General features: G+C 44.6%; 1 protein-coding gene across 1 annotated transcript in view; it reads right to left on the bottom strand.

Annotated features, from left to right (window-relative positions):
- Positions 1-21,133, bottom strand: part of arap2 (ArfGAP with RhoGAP domain, ankyrin repeat and PH domain 2) — a gene marked incomplete at its 3' end in the record, with an annotated part of 497,512 nt that overhangs the window by 31,805 nt on the left and 444,574 nt on the right. Inside the window, 1 exon segment of the mRNA XM_084312192.1 lies at positions 9-83. Coding sequence (XP_084168318.1) covers positions 9-83 — 75 coding nt within the window.

Below are 21,133 nucleotides of genomic sequence, written 5' to 3' on the forward strand. Positions count from 1 at the left end.
ACATCTACCTTGATTAAGCAGCAATTCTCTGGCTCCCTTTTTTCCAGGTATACCTCGAAGATCAAATCCCCAGCCGGAGAGAACTACAGAGGGGGAGAAAGAGAGAGAGTGAGAGGGAGAGAGAGAAAGAAAGAGACAGATCAGTAAGAAAGAAAAAAAAAACGAACCAAAAAAACCAATACAAGTGGATTAATTGGCTTTTCTTCTAAGTTCCCACACTGGTGCCGTGGGTCTGGATGGAAGGGACTGAGAAAGACAGGAGAGGATTTCTAGGAAGCAAACAGGTTGCATTCCGAGCTGCGGGCGAACTACATGTCCTACATTTTTTAAGTTAAAATGCCAATAATAACAGAACGCGGCCCGCGAGGAAACGTGCGTCGTGTCCGACTCATTTGAACCATTTGAATGTACGCCAGGAACACACGATTGGCTGATCTAAACGGTAGCACATGGTCCAAATTTGGAAAGTGAAGCTGTTACAGTCACCCTCTTGCATTTACATTCAGTCATTTAGTTGATGCTTTTTTTTTCTTTTTGCCTTTCTATAGAATAGAATATAATAGAAATCCTTTAATAATAAAAAGGGAAATTCGGCACTACAGATCACTCACATTGAACAACAATAAACATTTAGGTAGTCAATAGGACTAAAATAAGAATATAATAATAATAAAAATAAGAATTAAATAGAATAAAGAATCAAATACGGTCCGGGATATACATTCTACAATTTTAAATATACAACTATCCAGCCAAAAATATACAGAAATAGACAGTAAAATTTACAGTAATAAGTGTACACATTTAAAGTGGCCAGGAAGATTGTGAAAAGTGTAAACATTTTAAAGTGTCCAGGAAGATTTCGCCAGGCTGTACCGTCACCCTGTGCTCAGTGATGCAGTGCGGCACAGTTATAATAATAATAATAATAATTGTAACTGAGGGGTACAATTCCCTGACTGTATTACATTTACATTTACATTTAGTCATTTAGCTGACGCTTTTATCCAAAGCGACTTACAAGTTCTGTACGACAAGCCATCAGGAAGGGCACAACTCTATCAGCTGAGCAACAATGTTCATCAAAGTGTTGAGTGCTACAGTGTAGGTTAGTTTATTAGGACAAGTGCATGACAGTACGGTTAGTTAGGGTTAGATTTTTTTTTTTTTTTTTTTTTTTTTTTAATTCAGATAATGAGGGTATTAAAGAGTATGGTATATTAAACCACTACTAGTTATGTACTTTAATTACTGGCCATACAGTACATGAATATATATGGTGAACACCCACACAAGAATACGGCATTGACACATAAAGTACTATTTAGAGGGTATTTATTATTATCAAAGCAACGTTAGGTTACAGATTGAGAATTATGCTTGCGCTTGTATGGCGAAGAACACACGTAAAGTAAGTCAAGAGCGTAAGTCAATGAGAATAATATGAATACTAGGATGGGTCTAAACTGACGCCACCTGTGGTATAGCAACTACATAGGGCACACTAGTACCAGCTGGAGACACTGGGGGGTTCCCTCCGGGTGTAAGGCCGGCAGGGGTAGAGGAATGTTCGGGTACAAAGTCTGGGTCAACGAGGAATAGGTGCATGTACTCCCTTGATCAGCAGACAAAGCAACAGCTATAATCCAAGATGCTCGAATAGCATTGACGACAGCTAGCCAGCTTCTTCCTAGAGGCGGGCCCGAGTGATGATCCTCACGGGGGGTAAATCCCAAACGATAGTGGAATCCACGGTACTCTCCTCCAGCGGTAACAGTCCCAAAGCAATATAATCCAACCAGAAATGGTTCTGCAATCGCCGGTGTAGATTCTCCTGTGCACTATACTTCACATTAAACTAGGTTGAACTTGACGTTACTTCACTAAACTCTGACACTTTTACTATCCTATTCGCACATGTTCTAAGTGCTCTATTTAGACGCAAGGTTGCTCCCTTCACTTGCACGTTGACTCGTGGTGAAGGTCTTAAGGTTTGAACTGAACTACTTGATGAACTACTGCTGTTTACACCTGCGCCGTATTTATACGTAAGTGATAATCTAGTCCCAACCTGGTCACTTTGATCCTGAATCACTGCACTGCCAAAGGCATGTTGTAACATGCCCCAAACTCGCCCACTGCACCTGTCTGAGTACGAGACTGCCTGGAGCGGTGTCCAATAGGAGAGCGCATATTACTCTGGTTTGTACGCAGGTAAAGGGATATTCCGTGTATATATACAAATAATATACAAGGGATATCAAACGATATACAAATATTATACAAGGGATATCAAGCATAATAATAATAATAATAATAATAATAATAATAATAATAATAATAATTGCGAATTAAAAGGTAGGCCAGTATTAGCTAGCTAGTAGCTAACGTTAGCCAACTGAGAACGATAGCTAGCTAACCAACAGCTGCAAGCCTGCAAACAACAACGCTGTTGATATAATGAGCTATCTGTAGTAGGGCTGACCTTCTAATTTTTTTTGGGAATTCGAAGCTTTGGGGCCGAGATTCGATTTTAATTCAAAGCTTCGAGATACATTTGATTTATTATTATTTATTTTTTTCTAATATTTTTTTTTATGTTGTGGGACTTGTACAGCACTTTGTTCAACTTTGTCAGTGCTGTAAAGTTTAAACATTTTTAAATCTTAGACAAACAAGACACTTTGCTTTCATGAAATATTGTAAGCCGTCATTTGAGGCTTTATAAAAGCAGCATAATGAACACAAATCTGTCAGTGCAGAGTCCGACCTCATCTTAAATAACAAACAGCATTGCTTGTTGTAGTTAACAAAGAGAGGCAGAGTTGATTTCGCAAATTCTTTTTTTTTAATAAAAAAAATTATAATCGAATTTTATTAATCGAGATCTACTTGAAATCAGCCCACAATCTACCCGACTGGTTGGGCACCACTGGCTGTAGACTATCACATGCTGCCCTACTGTCGGTCTGGGGAGGGTGTAGACTACCACATGCTGCCCTAGTGTCGGTCTGGGGAGGGTGTAGATCGTTGGTGATTTCATACCTGGTTGCACTGTGTTTTAATGACGCCACATGCATACGCATAAATGTTCCCTCACGTGCGCACAGAATAAAGACAATGCCTAATTGACTCTAGGAATGGAATGTAACACTGTGTGAATGTATCTGAGGACGTACTTGAACACAACTGATGACCTGAGCTATTGTTATGCAAAGTAGCCAGTTGGGTACTTGGCGAGTTGGCGCATCAGTTGAGTGCAGCGCATATTTGTGTGCACGTGCGTGCACATCCATGCATGTGCGTGCACATCCGTGCATGTGTGTGCACGTGCTCCTGCTCACAGACCTGGTGGAACGGCGTGCAACCTCGTCCCATGACCAACGCACCATTGGTGTAGACTATCACATGCCTCCTCCGATACATGTGGAGTCGCCAGCCGCTTCTTTTCACCAGACAGCGAGGAGTTCCACTGGGAGAACGTGACGCATGCAAATGTTCCGATACAAGAAAAAAAGTAACACTCAAAGTTCCTAAACTCCTCAAGATCAACCTCAAACTCCTCCATATAGGAGATGAACGATAGGTTATAACTATAACCAAGTTCTGTTAGTATTGGTGACGCTCGGCGTCACTCTCTGCACTGTACCTCGCACGTGCACGCGCACTGAATAAAGACCACAATGTACCTTTATATCCCAATATTCGTCTGACCACACCCCTATCAGCTTACCTACATAAGCAGGGGTGGGGCCACATACTCGCCTCCTTCCAAAACTTTCACCACAAGGTGAGATCAAGGGCTGCAGCGGCGTCGGACGCCGAGCGTCACCAATACTAACAGAACTTGGTTATAGTTATAACCTATCGTTCTGTATCGTATGGCTCTCGCTCGGCGTCACTCTCTGCACAAGGGAGGCCGAGCGAGAGCCATCGGCCGTCAAATACACCCCGCTGAGGCCCCCCACAACCATCAGATCAGGGAGGACCGAGCCCCCCGTGGCAAGGCCGTAGCAGCGGAGCGCGAAGGAAGACCCAGACCCACTGAAGGGACTGGATCCCCTGGAAAACGGGGGCCCGGAGAGGTCAATGACGCCAGGCATCAAGACCCCACCAGGCGGTCACTTAGTGACACCGCCCCCCACATCGCCAGCGTATTCGGATAAGGCCCCTCCAAGAGCGGGCCCTTTCCCCCCAATAGCACACCGCCTGGCACACTGACCCTGCAGAACAGGCAGTCAGCATGGCCGTAAGCACACAAAAAAGGTTAACCAACGGAAGCACCGGGGAAAACCAGGCAACAGGCTGTAACCTGAGCCTGGAGCACTGCGGACGAGACAGACGCCAAAGGAGTTAGCTGAGAACAGCCCCCCCCCGGCGGAAGGGGCGTATGCTGGCGTTGTTGCATGACCAAGCCTCCATTTAAAAAAAAAAACCACCCAGAGGGGTTGAGGCAGAGAAGGCTGACATGATTGGCAGACATCATGAACGTGCAGGGGCACCCTCAACCGGGTAACCCGGGAGTTGACACTGCTCCAACACACCAGGGAATCAACCACCTTGTCGTTACCCAATGCGGTGGTTGTTCCTATAACCCCTCAAGAAAAAACTCCAAAACACACCTGCGGGTACACACTGGCTATACCGCAGTACAAGTGTTTCAGTTTTCAAAAAAGGGTTATCCCAGGCCTACGGGTCGACGAAACATTACTTCGGACCGGGCCCGGCGATACGGGAAGCACAGGGTCACCAGAGGAGGTCAAAGACCAACCCAACAGGCCCCTCTTCGCCATGCGTGAGAGAGAAGCGAAAAGAATGGAGAACCAGCCCCAAGCACACCGTACTTGGTATTCCCAGGCGGTCTCCCAACCAAGTACTAACCAGGACCAACCTGCCCAAGTCCCTCAGGGTACCAGAACAGCAGATCTGCATCCCCGGCGGACAACGGGTTTAACTGATCCGGACCAGCGTGACCAGAACCAGTCCCGTGCCCTAACCACGCCGACATGCCTACTCCAGGAGAAGGGGCAGATATGCGTGTTGATCTTAAACATGAAAAGAAGGCGCCACCCAGACGTTCGGTGCGAACCGCGCCCGGTGGCCCACCCCCAGGGCGTGAGACCCCTCTACATATGTTCAGATCCATTCCGTCATCATCCCCCAGATATGAACGAGAATCCGTCGACAACCAACACAGGTCGTCAGAAGAGGAAAAACCTCCATCCCAGTTGCTTTATAAAAACGCTGTTTTAACCTCAAGCAACCAAGGCGTGCCAGTCATTCGCCTGATCTTCAACAGAACACCCCGAGCTAGCACTATGCGTGCGTCGGGACACAACCACATCAATGAACAGGCTATTTAGACCTGTCATTGAATCCCCAAGGCTCCCAGGGGAACAACAAGAGGGGTGTGATGCTTCCTAACTCCAACTCTTTTTAATAGAAAAGAAGGAAGCACCAACAGCATGAATCCCAGTCTACACAGCCGGGGGTAAAAATTGTTTACATTTTTACATCCCACCACCCTCCCATAGGGAGGAGACGGAAATCCCCAGAGAGACTTCCCACGCGAGCTGTACAGATTGAAAATAATATATTGCAACCTTGAGCCATGTAAAAATTTTGTTTTAGGGCTCTCCGGGGAGGAGGCACTGAACCCATACACACTCAATCAAATTGAATCGAATACACACACAATAGAGCAGGACTCCATTTTGAAGTTCTACTCACCTTGACAATCTGAGGAGGAGGCTCTGCACTCTGAGGAGGCTCCCTCACATGGAAGAAGAGTCCTAACTCACAGAAAGAGGAATAGGAGCTTCGTGAGGAGGAGCCCTGACCACTCCCCGAAACAGATCCATCATATGGACCCGAACAGCTCACGGAAGTCCTACCAACAGAGGCGTGGGACCAGGAAACTCCCCCCCCCCCCCCCTCTTACCCTGTAACGTGCCGAACAGCAACATGACAGGAACCTTGAAGGACAGGATGTTTTAACCCTTGCCCATCAAACAAGGGGAGAAAAGGATTACCAGTTCACCCCTTTACGACCCCACACCCATGATACGATGTAATGACAAAAAAGAGTATGACACAGTCATAGTCAGCTCCATGAAGCGTTTAACAGCTTCACACAGCGCATGTGCTAACCTGCTATCTGATTTTTACTAAGGAAAAAACACAGAATAGAGAGGGCCCCCTTAAGAGCCCCGGTACCAGACTTACACATGTGCTTCTGTGGCCAACCCAACCCAGGTGTAGGTCCCACAACACACAACCCATTATCACCTACAAAAAATGGCAAAAACACTCTACAGAGGAATGCCGTTTTTCATAATGAGAGAATACATCATTCTCGATTAGTATCGGCCACAGGCCTTGCTAAGCAAACACGAAAAGTGACCAAACAATCTTTTCTTTTAGGAAAATACAGTTCCTCAAGCAGTTCTAGCACAACCCCAGCAATCAAGCTAAGGGTTACATCGTATCCCACCACACAGTGACACTATATTGTAACAACATGTCTGAGAGGAGGGTGAAGAAGTCCCCAGGGAACCGGGGGGAGAACACCCCTCCTACTTTACCCTTAATACGGCCTGTTAAACAGGTAAACCTGTTAATATGTGAACACACTGTTCATTGTCATTACAGGCTGAGAAAAGAATTCATCCTTTACTCATATGTCACCAAGCATAGCTTTATAGGTTAGTTTAACCCCCTTAGTTGTGAGTACACGGTACATGAACACACATGATGTTTTCTCAACACAACAAGCCAGATCATTTTCACATCTGTAACAAACAACCCGATTTGCATGGAGACCAGTGACAAGACAATTCACACATAACTCGCGTCGTATCCTAAATGTAGTGCAGTAACACTCGTTTTGGAAAACATCGTTATTTACAACACATTTAGAAGGGAAAGAAAGAAGAAGTGTTCAAGGTCTGGTCAAGACCCTTCCTACCGTGAGCACAGATCAAGCGAAACTGCAGTCTCTAACAAGGCACCGGTAGTAACACAGCATTCCTGTGTTGTCGACATGGGCAGCGTCGCCGCTCCATCCCGCCGCTACGGTTCCCCTTGTTGACGCAGTCCTCGCCGGCCGGCCTCAGGGTAGGTTCGACTAACATCCTCTGTCAAAGATGACGTCGTAGTCAGAGTGTTTAAAGCATGTTATAGTCTCAGAACGTTCAACAGTGTAGCATTAAGCTAACGGCCGCTCTCGGCCGATAGCAGCAAGCTAACGTTACCTAGCCTAGTGACACAACAGGCTAGCGCCTGCAGCTAACAGCTGACTGGCTAACAGGTAGGCCACAACTAGCACGCAAGCTAAGCAGCTATCACCTGAACGTGTACACAACAATATAACAAGCCACACTCAGACAGGCCGCCGTTCTGAAACCCTCCTCACCTTTTAAGAGAGAAGAGAAACGAGATGTTAACACAGTCTTACAACGGTGATTTTATCATACATCCGGCGGAGCCAGCACAAGTCCCATCTGGGCTGTAGCCGACTTGAACATGCATTTTCCGATAACGATCATCCATGCCCACATTTCCTCGTTTAGGGTATACTCTCATTTGCATATGAAAGACGGGGCCTATACGGTGACAGAGAAGTACCCATGCGTCCAGAGATCCTGGGATCACCAGTTCTACTGGTCGTGGCCCACTAGTTGCTATAATGGGCTTCAAACCAAGATCCTCCGCCGTCGCCTAAAAAGGCTGAACAAAGGACCCTAATCTGGGGCCGGTTTTCGTAAACATTGTCAGCTAGCCCCCATAGCACTAACAGACAAGTGGTGCTCGCAAGCAAACATTACTCACCAAACCTGGAACCCACGCTTCTCACAACAGCGGTGCGTCCTACAGTCCAGCTGTGTCGCTGGAGGGTTTCACCCCATCCAGCCGCAGCAATGAGGACTGCAGTTGGGAGGCATGTAGCGGCGTGAACTCCCAATACGAAAAAACCGGCGGAGGTGTAGAATGATCATCATCTTCCAGATACTCCAGTACGAAGACAATATCGCCGTATTTTCTCAAATATAGTGAGAGAGAAAATAAAGATATGATGTCAACGTATCTCTTGTTTTCCAACTTTCTCCTACTAACAACCTCGTCAAGTGGGGATCTACCGAAGGCACTTCCTTGTGGTGAAAGCGAAGAAGGAGGCGAGTATGTGGCCCCACCCCTGCTTATGTAGGTAAGCTGATAGGGGTGTGGTCAGACGAATATTGGGATATAAAGGTACATTGTGGTCTTTATTCAGTGCGCGTGCACGTGCGAGGTACAGTGCAGAGAGTGACGCCGAGCGAGAGCCATACGATACAGAACAATGAAAGCTCTCATCAATAATGTTTTCTTCTTTTTCTTTTCTGAAATAATAGAGGACATCTATTTTACAGGAACTGTACAGGCTTTTATCCAAATCACTTTACAATTTGTTACTCACATTTTACTCACTCACACACCGACGGCGGAGGCAACCATGCAATGTGCCAACCTGCTCATCGGGAGCAATTAGGGGTTAAGTGTCTTGCTCAAAGACACGCTGCCTGGGAGGAGCTGGAATCTAACCGGGAACCTCCAGATTGCCAGACGACTGCTCTACCTCCTGAGCCACTGTCACTCCATCAATCTATCTATCTATCTATCTATCTATCTATCTATCTATCTATCTATCTATCTATCTATCTATCTATCTATCTATCTATCTATCTATCTATCTATCTATCTATCTATCTATCTATCTATATATACACAATTCATGATGTTCTTTAGGGCTAGAGATATTGTTTGCAATCATTTGTATATCCATTGTGAGTGGGACTAATACAAATATCTTGACATCTGGCTTGATGAGATAATTTACCTTTAAATACCTTATAGACAATCTAGCCAGTAAATTGCAGTAATTATTTTAACAAAAAAAATCAATACCCTGCTATCCTATGGACAGTTTTAAAACATGATCACAAACCGCCCTGCTTCAGTATGTAACTGTTTTTAATTTAAAACATGACCACAACCCTCCCTACCTCAGTATGTAACTGTTTACACATATTAGAAGGTATTTGAGCTAAGCAGCTAAGCAGTTCTGTGCAGAACACTGCTTTACTTTATGTGGCTTGGGAATAGCCACGTGGACAGATACGTATTCTGGCATCTTTGCCACAAAGTTGAGGAACCGCAGTTAATAAATAAGTTAAATGAAGGTGTGGCAGGACACATAACCCATGTGGACAGGACAGATAGCCCATGAGAACAGGACATATAGCCCATGTGAACAGGACATAGCCCATGTGGACAGGACAGATAGCCCATGTGAACAGGACATATAACCCATGAGAACAGGACAGATAGCCCATGTAAACAGGACAGATAACCCATGTGAACAGGACAGATAGCCCATGTGAACAGGACAGATAACCCATAAGAACAGGACAGATAACCCATGATAACAGGACAGATAACCCATGATAACAGGACAGATAGCCCATGTGAACAGGACAGATAACCCATGATAACAGGACAGATAACCCATGAGAGCAGGACAGATAACCCATGTGAAGAGGACAGATAACCCATGTGAACAGGACAGATAACCCATGATAACAGGACAGATAGCCCATGAGAACAGGACAGATAACCCATGTGAACAGGACAGATAGCCCATGTGAACAGGACAGATAGCCCATGTGGACAGGACATATAGCCCATGTGAACAGGACAGATAGCCCATGTGAACAGGACAGATAGCCCATGTGGACAGGACAGATAGCCCATGAGAACAGGACAGATAACCCATGTGAACAGGACAGATAACCCATGAGAACAGGACATATAACCCATGATAACAGGAGAGATAGCCCATGTGAACAGGACAGATAACCCATGATAACAGGACATATAACCCATGAGAACAGGACAGATAACCCATGATAACAGGACATATAGCCCATGTGAACAGGACAGATAGCCCATGTGAACAGGACAGATAGCCCATGTGGACAGGACAGATAGCCCATGAGAACAGGACAGATAACCCATGTGAACAGGACAGATAACCCATGAGAACAGGACATATAACCCATGATAACAGGACAGATAGCCCATGTGAACAGGACAGATAACCCATGATAACAGGACATATAACCCATGAGAACAGGACAGATAACCCATGATAACAGGACAGATAACCCATGATAACAGGACAGATAACCCATGATAACAGGACAGATAACCCACGAGAACAGGACAGATAACCCATGAGAGCAGGACAGATAGCCCATTAGAACAGGACAGATAACCCATGATAACAGGACAGATAACCCATGAGAACAGGACAGATAACCCATGAGAGCAGGACAGATAGCCCATTAGAACAGGACAGATAACCCATGATAACAGGACAGATAACCCATGAGAACAGGACAGATAACCCATGATAACAGGACAGATAACCCATGATAACAGGACAGATAACCCATGAGAACAGGACAGATAGCCCATGTGAACAGGACAGATAACCCATGTGAACAGGACAGATAACCCATGAGAACAGGACAGATAGCCCATGTGAACAGGACAGATAACCCACGATAACAGGACAGATAACCCATGAGAACAGGACAGATAACCCATGAGAGCAGGACAGATAGCCCATGATAACAGGACAGATAACCCATGAGAACAGGACAGATAACCCATGAGAACAGGACAGATAACCCATGAGAACAGGACAGCTAGCCCATGTGAGCAGGACAGATAACCCATGAGAGCAGGACAGATAACCCATGGGAACAGGACAGATATCCCATGTGAACAGGACAGATAACCCATGTGAACAGGACAGATAACCCATGAGAACAGGACAGATATCCCATGTGAACAGGACAGATAACCCATGTGAACAGGACAGATAACCCATGTGAACAGGACAGATAACCCATGTGAACAGGACAGATAGCCCATGTGAACAGGACATATAGAAAAGAGGGGTGGAGGTAGATATAGATAGAGGGAGAGCGATAGAGGGATGAAGGGATAGAGAGAGGCAGGGAGAGAGAGGGATGGATATAGATATGGATGGATAGAGAGAGATGAGGGGGAGAAAGAGGGGTGGAGGGAGAGAAAGATATATAGACATGGAGGGAGATAGAGGGATGGAGGGAGAGATATAGAGATAGATAATGAGAGAGAGTGAGAACGATAGACAGAGAGAGATAGAGAGAAAGATATAGAGATGGTGAGAGAGACAGAGAGAGATAGAGACACAGATAGACAGAGACAGAGAGAGAGAGAGAGGGAGAGAGAGAGAGAGATAGAGAGAGAGAGAGAGAGAGAGAGAGAGAGAGAGAGAGAGAGAGAGAGAGAGAGAGAGAGAGAGAGAGAGAGAGAGAGAGAGAGAGAGAGAGAGAGAGAGAGAGAGAGAGAAAATACCAACCTACTTTACAGGACACCGGACCAAGATAGACAGACAGAGAAGAGGCAGGCCTAATTCATGCTAATTAAACCTCTCAGACACATATAAGTGAAGAGGAAAGGGCTTCTCCCTCTTGCCCCTCGTCTCTGAGACTCACAGCGCCTTCTCCTCTAGTTCTGTATTCGCACCCACTGTCGTTTACCAGAAAAAGAGAAAAATTTGATAAACGGAGAGGGGGGCACCTGTGACTGGAAGAAACAACACCCAAATTACAGTACTCTGAGCAGACGGCGCTGTAAGCTCTAATTGTCGAGAACGTCAGTCGCACACAACCGCCGTAGGGGCCACAGTCAGCCCTTCAGCCTCGCGTTCCGACGTTTCCGACTTCCACTTACCGACGTGGGATGGCGGGGGGAGGGCGCTTTTATACATTACACGGCGTGACTCTCACCGGGAAGACGGGAAGAGAGACGTTGACAACTTGCTCTCTCGCGCGTGCGTGCGTGTGTGTCTGTCTGCCATCAGAAGGGGCCAGCGTTACTCCACAGGGTGTGGGCCTTGCTGTAATAATATAAGTATTACATACTAAAAGGAACACGCCAACATGTGGGGCAATTAGTTTATCGTCTTCTCCAGAGAGAGACAAGAAGATAGATACCAGCTTCCTCTCTGTGCGTTCAGTAGAAAGCTGCATGTTAGCCTAGCTTAGCACAATGAATGGAAGCAGACATGGCCGGTTAGCCTAGGCATTGTCCAACTAACACCTCTCCCGAAGGCTAACCGGCCATGTTCGCTTCCATGGAGCTTTTTTTTTCTTTTTTTTTCTTTGCTCTAAGATCTTATTTGACTGCGTATATCCGGCGTCGTCAAAACCGATGACATTAATATGACTCAATATACAACACAGGAGTGTGTTTAGGATCATTTTCAAATTATAATAATGAATAAAAAATTTAGGAACTGATCAAGTTCATCAAAATCACTGTGAGTGACTGTGACACAAGGCACGTGAGCAAATTCCTAAGACATTCCCACACCTATGCGACTGTTCGTCTTAACTAAGACTCCAGCTCAGCGTAACTCCTGACCTTTGTCGGCCACAAGTACTGACAGGGTGTAACGGTACACAAACACCACGGTACGGTACGTACCTCGGTTTTGAAGTCACGGTTCGGTACAGGTTTTCGGTACAGTGGGGGAACGTTTGGCTTTTCCATGTTCCACTCAGGGGTGATGTAATGTGCAGTAACTAATTGTACTTGTAGGGCGGTCAACGAATATTCTATATTGAAATTAATAATCGACTTGTAAAAATGTTTTACAATAATAATAATTATGGTATGGTATGGTTTATTTCTTAATCCCTGAGGGGAAACATGGTTTGCCACCAGAGCGAATACACATATACAAACATGAAAGACACATTTACATGATACAATACACTACAGCAGGGGTAGGCAACCCTAGGCACGCGTGCCTGCATAGGCACGCAGGGGCATTTTCATAGGCACAGGGGGCAGCAGTAAACATTTTTTTTTTTTATTTTTTTTTTAATGCTTTGAAATATTATAGTGAAATATTTTGCACTGTTGTCGGATTTATCTTGTTGAAATCCTCCCACAAGTTCTTTTTACTACCACATATTTAATTGAGACCCTTTATTTGTTTATTATTTCAATTTAGCTGGAAATACATTGCTACATCATTCAGTAACATTTGCAGAGCCTTTTAACAAAAACATTATTACGGTCACCATTGTGACCAGTGGGATTAATCAACACATTTTATTATTTATTTTTCTATTTCATTGAACATTGCACATGTTAAAAGCCATTTTTTTACTCAAAATGTGAGTATTACCAAGTCAACTTGTGTTCTTAAAACAATGACAATAAACATAGTTTTATTAGGTTGAAATAATGTGGTTGTGTACTTATTTTTCTGTTAATTTATTATAGATTGAAAACTGAAAACCTTAATGCAGTAACTGAACTCAATCTTTTTAAGTTCTGGTAACTTATTATTTATTTATTTATTTTTATTTTTTTTCAGTGTAGTCTTGCGATCAATCAAAACTTATTTACACAATATACCTCACATTCACCCTCCATTCACATCCTGGTGTTCTCCATTAGGCTTGTAGGTGGAGCTATGACAGCACACGTACAGTACACACACCGATGGTGTGATGTGCTCAAAAATGAATGGGCAAATGTGAGTGAAATGGTCGCACTGTATGCAGCTGTTTGTCTGCATTGCATTCCCCCCCCCCCCCCCCCAACTTAGATTTAGGGTTGATACAACCATCATAATAATATTGTTAATAATAACAATAACAATAATGATGTAATAATGTAAAAATTTTCATTAAAAATACCTGATTATGAGAAGAAAAAAATTACGATGCATGGAATATTGTTGAGGCACACTAGTTACAACTATATTTCAAACAGGCACTCCATGTCAAAAAGGTTGCTGACCCCTGCACTACAGGATACACAACACAATAGGATAGCCTCTTAACACAGTGCTATCGGTGTTCGTTACAATTTGTTACCGCAGCAGGTACAAAGGACCTTCTCAATCGCTCAGTAGAGCATTGAGGCATCAACAATCTGTTACTAAATGAGCTTCGCAGAGCATCGAAAATACTAAACAGTGGGTGGCCTACAAAAGATAAAATGGTGTTCAGTTTAGTCCTGGTTCGCTTGGCTATGGTGATTGATTGATTGATTGATTGAAAACTTTATTAACAGATTGCAGAATGGGTACAGTACAGTACAGCTCAATACATACCATTGTTAAGGGGATGCAGACCAGAGAAAGACTTTTGTCTTGTTTACATCAGGGTCCCCCATTTTCAATTCATCATAACATATATGACATACACAACATACAGATAGACAGTACTGCTACATCTATACATTTATGACATATCAGATTTGCAAATACAGTACTGTTTGTGATACAATAAGAGTCCAGAAAAGAGAGTATATACATTTGACGTAGAACCTGTACATTGGAGGGTAGGTGGGGGGGGGGGGTGGGGACGACGACGACACTGTACAACTGTACAAGCAAAACTGCACATTGGAATATTGACAAAACCATACTTGGTCATTTACTGTACATTGGGTTGGGTTAGGACATTTACAGAGTCCAGTTTCGAATTGCAGTCTCCCGTAGGTGTTTTTTGAGAGTGTTTTTGAAAGTGGGTAGTGATTCACATTCCTTTACAGCTTTGGGTAGGGCGTTCCACATTGATGTGGCATAATTGCGAAACGTGTTTAGTCCCTTGTTTGAGCCGAATCTGGGTTTAACATGATTTGTGGAGCTCCCTCTGGTGTTGTGATTGTGGTATTCACTGACCTTTGGGAAGTATTTTGACATGTACATGGGTACCTTGGTCATGTAGTGTATCTTGTAGACCAGGCCCATTGCAAGTTGCTGTACTCTGTCGTCTACTCTAAGCCACCCTAGTTTGTCAAAGTGGGCAGGGGTGAGGTGTGTTCTAGGAGTAAGGTCAAGCAGTAGTCTGACCAGTTTGTTTTGAGTTGTTTGTAATTTTGTTTTTAGCGCCTTTGAGGTGCTTTGGTACCATGAGGTGCAAGCATAGTCGTAGTACCCTTGAATGAGTGCTCCTACCAGTCTTCAGGGTATTCTTGTTTACCAGTGAGGAGATCCGGTACAAGAATCGAGTTCGTTGGTTGACTTTTTTTTATTACATTGGATGCCATTTTGTCACAGGAAAGATTTGCCTCTAGGATGGAGCCCAGGTAGGTAATTTCTTCTTTCCTTGTGACAATATTGTCACCCACTGTAACTGAGAAGCCGTCGGTCTTGCTGAGTTTGTTATTTGAACCGAAGAGAATAGACTCTGTTTTGCCCATGTGTAATGATAGTTTGTTATCAGACTATGCAGATTTTGCCTAGTTCTGAGCTGAGGGTTTTTTCAACCTGTAACTTGTTCCTGTCAGAGACCAGCAGGGCTGAGTCATCCGCAAATAGGAACAAGTTGCAGTCACAAGCTGACGACATGTCATTTGCATAAATTAGGAACAGTAGCGGTCCTAGTATGCTTCCTTGTGGAACACCACAGCTCATTGTGAGGGGGGGGGGATAGGGTACCGTTTACCTCCAACATCTGTTCCCTCCCCTCCAGGTAGGATTGCATCCAGCTCACTGATAGACTATCAAAACCAATTGCTTTTAGCTTGTCAAACAGAATGGTGTGATTGACAGTGTCGAAGGCCTTTTGTAGGTCCAGCATGACCATGCCGCAGTATTTGCCCGCGTCCACCTCTTGTTTGATGTGGTCGTTTAAATAGAGAAGGCATGTGTCAGTGGAGTGGGATGTTCTGAAGCCAGATTGGAATTCGTAGATTAGAATTTTTTCCGCAAGGTACTTTTCGACCTGTTCGTATACAATTTTTTCCATGACTTTCGAGATGGAGGTAAGGATAGAAACAGGGCGGTAGTTGCCTGGGTCTAATTTACTGCCCTTTTTGTGCAGGGGTGTTACTCTCGCAATTTTGAAGTCCTTGGGGACGTGTCCCTGTTTTATGGAGAGGTTTATTATGTGTGTGATGACTGGGGTGATGGCGGCTGCTGAGTCTCTGAGGAATTTGGAGGGGATGTTGTCATGGCCAGTGGCCTTGTTCGGTTGGAGGGCGCTCAGTTTTTTGAGTACCTCATCTGTTGTTACCATTTCCAGTTTGAAGTTGTCTTTGTGGACCCCTAGGTTCTTGTAGTATGCTACTAGGTGTTCTACCCCATAATGCCCTGAGTGGGAGGGTAGTTTGTTTACCAGTGTTGTGGCTATGTTTGTGAATAAAATGTTTAAGTAATTGGCTACATCCAGCTTGTCTGTGATGAGCGTGTTGTCCGTCTTTATGTTTATGTTTGAGAATCTGGTTTTAAGTTTTTTACTGCAGCCTAGTTGATTATTGAGTAATTTCCAAAGTTCACATGGTTTGTTTTTGTTTTCCTCAGTTTTGTCATTGATGATTTTTTTTTGCTGTTTTGATCATGGAGTTTACGTCATTTCTTAGTCTGTTTCTTTCCAGTTTGAGTTCAGTCACGTGGGCTTGGAGTTCACTGCTCTTGCTTTTGGTAAGCTTTGACTGACTTTTACGAAACTCAGAGCATTTTTTGTCTCTGGTTTTCATAGTGGTCAGTATTTCAGTGTTCATCCACGGCTCAGCGCAATTTTTTACCCTGGTGGTTCTTAGGGGGGCCATGTTGTTTAGTATTGTTGAAAATTTGGTTTTGAAACCAAGCCATGTTTCTTCAACCAGTGTACCATTGAGTTCATCTGACCAGTCCAGGCTCTCCAGTTCAAGGTTAAAGGCCTCGCTAGAGTAGGTTTTGAGGTCTCTAGATGTGACTGTCCAGCCTTTTGTTTTAGCTTTTTGTGGGTACAGAATATCATATAATGATCACTTAACCCGCATGCTATAACCCCTTTATTGGAGATCTTGGACTTGTCAGAGGTCAGGATGAGGTCAATGGTAGTCTGAGTTGACTCACATACACATGTGGGTTGGGTGATTAGCTGGCTGAGGCCGTGCAGATCACAAAACCTATTGAAGGATTTGAAGACGGGTGCACCTTTTTGTTGCATATCCGTGTTCCAATCCCCAATAAGAATCTTTTCTGCATCCTCAGCTCCAGCTAAGCTCACATCCAATGGGGGCTCTGTGATGTCCGGGGGGGGGGGGGGTAGGTAGGGGTGGAGGATCCTTTGATCAGGGTGAGTGCCCCGTGACGGGGGAATCAGGAGGAAGGCCAGTCACTGAGCCAGCCTTTTTAATGATTTTATTTATACGTTTTTTGTCCGAAACAGTGATGCTGAGCAGAGAACAGCATTGAACAGGACACTAGCCAGGATACCTTGGTAGAATACATAGAGAATTATATTGGATTGTGAAAAAAACAGCCCCCGGTGGGCGGTCGTTAGTGGTTAACACTTTCTGCACCAAAAACGTCGTACAACGGGTTTCAAGTTCATGCGAATTCTGCCAGATCACGGCGTACAACGTTATTTTGATCATATTTCATATTTTCTCCATGGTATTCATATTTCCCTCACAGAGGCTGGTCTGATGCTGTGGGACTCGGCACAACTCTGCAACGCTTCAATACTGCCACCTGGTGGATGATCGGCGAGTTGCCAAACCGGAAATGCCGGTTGGATATCGGTGCGTCTCCTAAATACGTCCGGCCACTCGCTTATCGTTGCGGGACTCAAGACACACGCCCATGTGTAGCGATCGCTGCCATAACTCAATAATCGACATGATTTGGGCTGTTATTATTATTATACAAACCGGAAATGGATCGCCTCGATCCCCATCAAATAACTGGGATCTTTTTGCTCCAGTGTCATCGCCCAACGGTAAGAGGAGGCTGACGTTACTTTCAACCTGTTTGTTTATCATTATCCATACAAACTGCTCTGATCTATATATCACCCATACTACATGAATCATTTAACGACGATCACGGAATTATAAACGACCCCCCCCCCCCCCCCCGTTCACCCGTGCATGATCAGTCATAACGTTTAGGACCATGTACAGTTGACATTTTTAATATAGCGTGGATCGGTATCAAACGGCATTTGATAATCTATATATGTATTTATGCCTATATCTCACGTTCTAGGAATTACTGCAGAAAACGATAAAAACATATTTATATTCTAGACGGTATTTTTGTATGAATGTGTGAATGAAAAAGTAAAACGTTCCTACATCCTGAACGATAGATAATCGATGTTGAATGGGCCATAGTAATGTCAATTTAGCAATACAATTTAAAAAGTTATAGCCCTGCAAAGAAGGTAAACATCTCCATAGGCTTAGACTGGTGGCAGTGATCAAACATTGATGGATATAAGCGTGGCAGTTAATGTGTTAACATACCATTGTATTCGTTCGGTACACTACACAGCCGTTCGGTACGGTACGGTACACACTGAAACGGTTAGGTTCGGTACGGATATGTGTACATTTACACCCCTAACTGACAGTATGCCGTTTGTAACAGTATAAAAAACGGTGCATATTTGTTCAGGACACACACACAACTCTCCTCGTGAGAGTATATGTGTTGTCCCCTAGCTGTGTATTCTATAACATTTCACTATGGGATAAAAACTGTGAAAGACTAATACTCTTTTTCATCTTTTAAAAGTCTAAATCAGAAGCCTGCACACCACCTGTTATATCAGAGTGTGTGTGTGTGTGTGTGTGTGTGTGTGTGTGTGTGTGTGTGTGTGTGTGTGTGTGTGCGTGCGCGCGTGCGTGCGTGCGTGCGTGCGTGCGTGTGTGTGTGTAAACCGCCAGGCTGTGGGACCACTGCTCGGTCACGCTGCTCAGACGTTTTCTGAAATACGCCACCTGGTCGACAGTATGTTACCTGTTTGTTTAACTTCTCTTTCACATCTCTCCTTTCTTCTGCCTCTGCCTTTTTTCTAGCGCAATAAAAGCATTACCAAGTGAGTCCGTAACAAAAATAACAAAAAATAAATAAACTGTGTCCCAATTTTCACCTGCGAGAGATTTAGAATAAAATGGGCTTTTCCACTGAGTAAAACCCTTTACCCCCACAGGCAGGGGCATAGCTGGGGGGGGGGGGGGGGGGGGGTAGCTTAGGACGATTCCAAGGGCCCAGCACTGGGGGGGGCCCAAAAGATTTTTTTTTTTTTAACTAGACATCACTCAGGTGTATTTATTGATTTATTGACACACACTTCTTTGTTTCTGAAGTGTGTGTGTGTGTGTGTGTGTGTGTGTGTGTGTGTGTGTGTGTGTGTGTGTGTGTGTGTGTGTGTGTGTGTGTGTGTGTGAGAGATATATATAGAGAGAGGGGGGGCTTTGGTAGACTATTGCATTGGTCCATTCATTGAAGATGAACGCAATGCGACATCCTTTACTAGGCTCACCCACCAACAGTGCAGGTGCTGAACTGCTGATCCGAATGTATAGGTAAAAACCATATTATGCGTTTTCATCAATAAATAAATAGACAAATTTATTTTGCTTGCACCCTTACGCGCGCTCGCATTCACTGGGGGCCTAGAAATACATTCTTTCATGGGGCCCAGAATCGACAGCTACGCCCCTGCCCACAGGGGCTGCGCCTGTTCTGAAAACCTACTGATATCTGCTACAGTGAAGAGAGACACAGGGAGGGAGAGAGAGAGAGAGAAATAGAGAGAGAGAGAGAGAGGGATAGGAAGAGAGAGATAGAGAGAGATGGAGGGGGGAGAGGGAGAGCAATATGGAGGGGGAGAGCGAGAGATAAATAGAGAGATGGAGGGGGAGAATGGGATAAAGAGAGGGATATATAGAGGGATGGAGAGAGAGAGATATAGATGGATGGGGAGGGAGAGAGAGAAAGAGAGAGAGAGAGATAGAGAGAGAGAGAGAGAGCTGGATAGAGAGAGCTGGATAGAGATAGACGGAGAGAGATAGAGAGAGAGAGAGAGAGGGGGGGGGGTGCCGGATGTGCCAGATGAGGGAGAGAGATAGAGAGGGATGGAGGGATATGGGGAGAGAGAGAGAGAAAAAGAGGGTGAAAAAGAGAGAAAGATGGAGAGAGAGAGAAGGGGAGGAAGGAGAGGACGGTGAACCGAGCGCCAACAAGAGGTAACATCCTGCTAGCTGTTAACGAGTGAGTTGAACAGTTATTTCTACAGGATTGGATTCTAACTCGTTTAAATGCTGATAGCTGGTTTGAAACTCATGAGTGGGGGGGGGGGGGGTAGGTTTCACTCTGGTCTGATAAATTGGGTGGCAACAGCTTAAATAATACCATACCTATCCCTACGCCAATCTCCTCCTTCGGGCCAACTCCAGGCAGTCCGCGCCAGTTTCTAAGCAACCCTGCCAACCTCCCGCTACCCGTCCGTAGCCACAAATATACCATTGTCATTATTATTAGGGGCTTATGGAACTGCCAATCAGCCGCGAGGAAAGCAGCCTTCATATGGCCTATGCTCACAGCGAAGACCTCCGACTCCTGGCTCTCTCACGGAGACCTGGATCACGTGGAGTAACCCCAGCACACTCTGGAGCCTTATCTACAGCGCACACCTTCCCTCACAACCTCCAGACCCTCCAAGCGTGGTGCCACTGGCCTCCTGACCTCTCCTTCCTGGACTACAAGCATAATATCACCACATATCACTATTCAATCTCACCATTGTTATTCTCTATCACCCGCCAGGTTCCCTCCAACACTTCCCAGATGAGCTGGACATGCTCTTAACCTCTTAAGCCCTAGCCATATTTTCAGAAAATTCACATAGAAATACATACATAAGTGGAAGATTGCTCCACTTCTACAAGGTCCATTTGCATGTTCCTGGTATCTAGGGACATCTATGGATCTCAGGGAATGTATTCCTAGTGTCAGAAATATTGTGTCTGTTACTAGGCTTAAGTACATTGTAATGAGCCAAAGGAGAATATAAATGTTTCTTTGACGGTGAATAACACCATGCTAACATTGACCAGATGTGAGGAATTGCCACTGAGCTCATTCATCACCTTTTTGGGATAAAGTGTACAAGAAATCTAAGCAAATGAATAAATGGAAGATGATTTACAGGTTTTTTTGTAGATATAGTACTGCATTTTGCCATATGGACACATGCAATTTGAAATATGAATATAGAATATCAGGCCTAAAAATTAC

This window comes from Notolepis coatsorum (assembly GCF_963971535.1).
Source record: "Notolepis coatsorum genome assembly, chromosome: 4".
Taxonomy (NCBI): Eukaryota; Metazoa; Chordata; class Actinopteri; order Aulopiformes; family Paralepididae; genus Notolepis; species Notolepis coatsorum.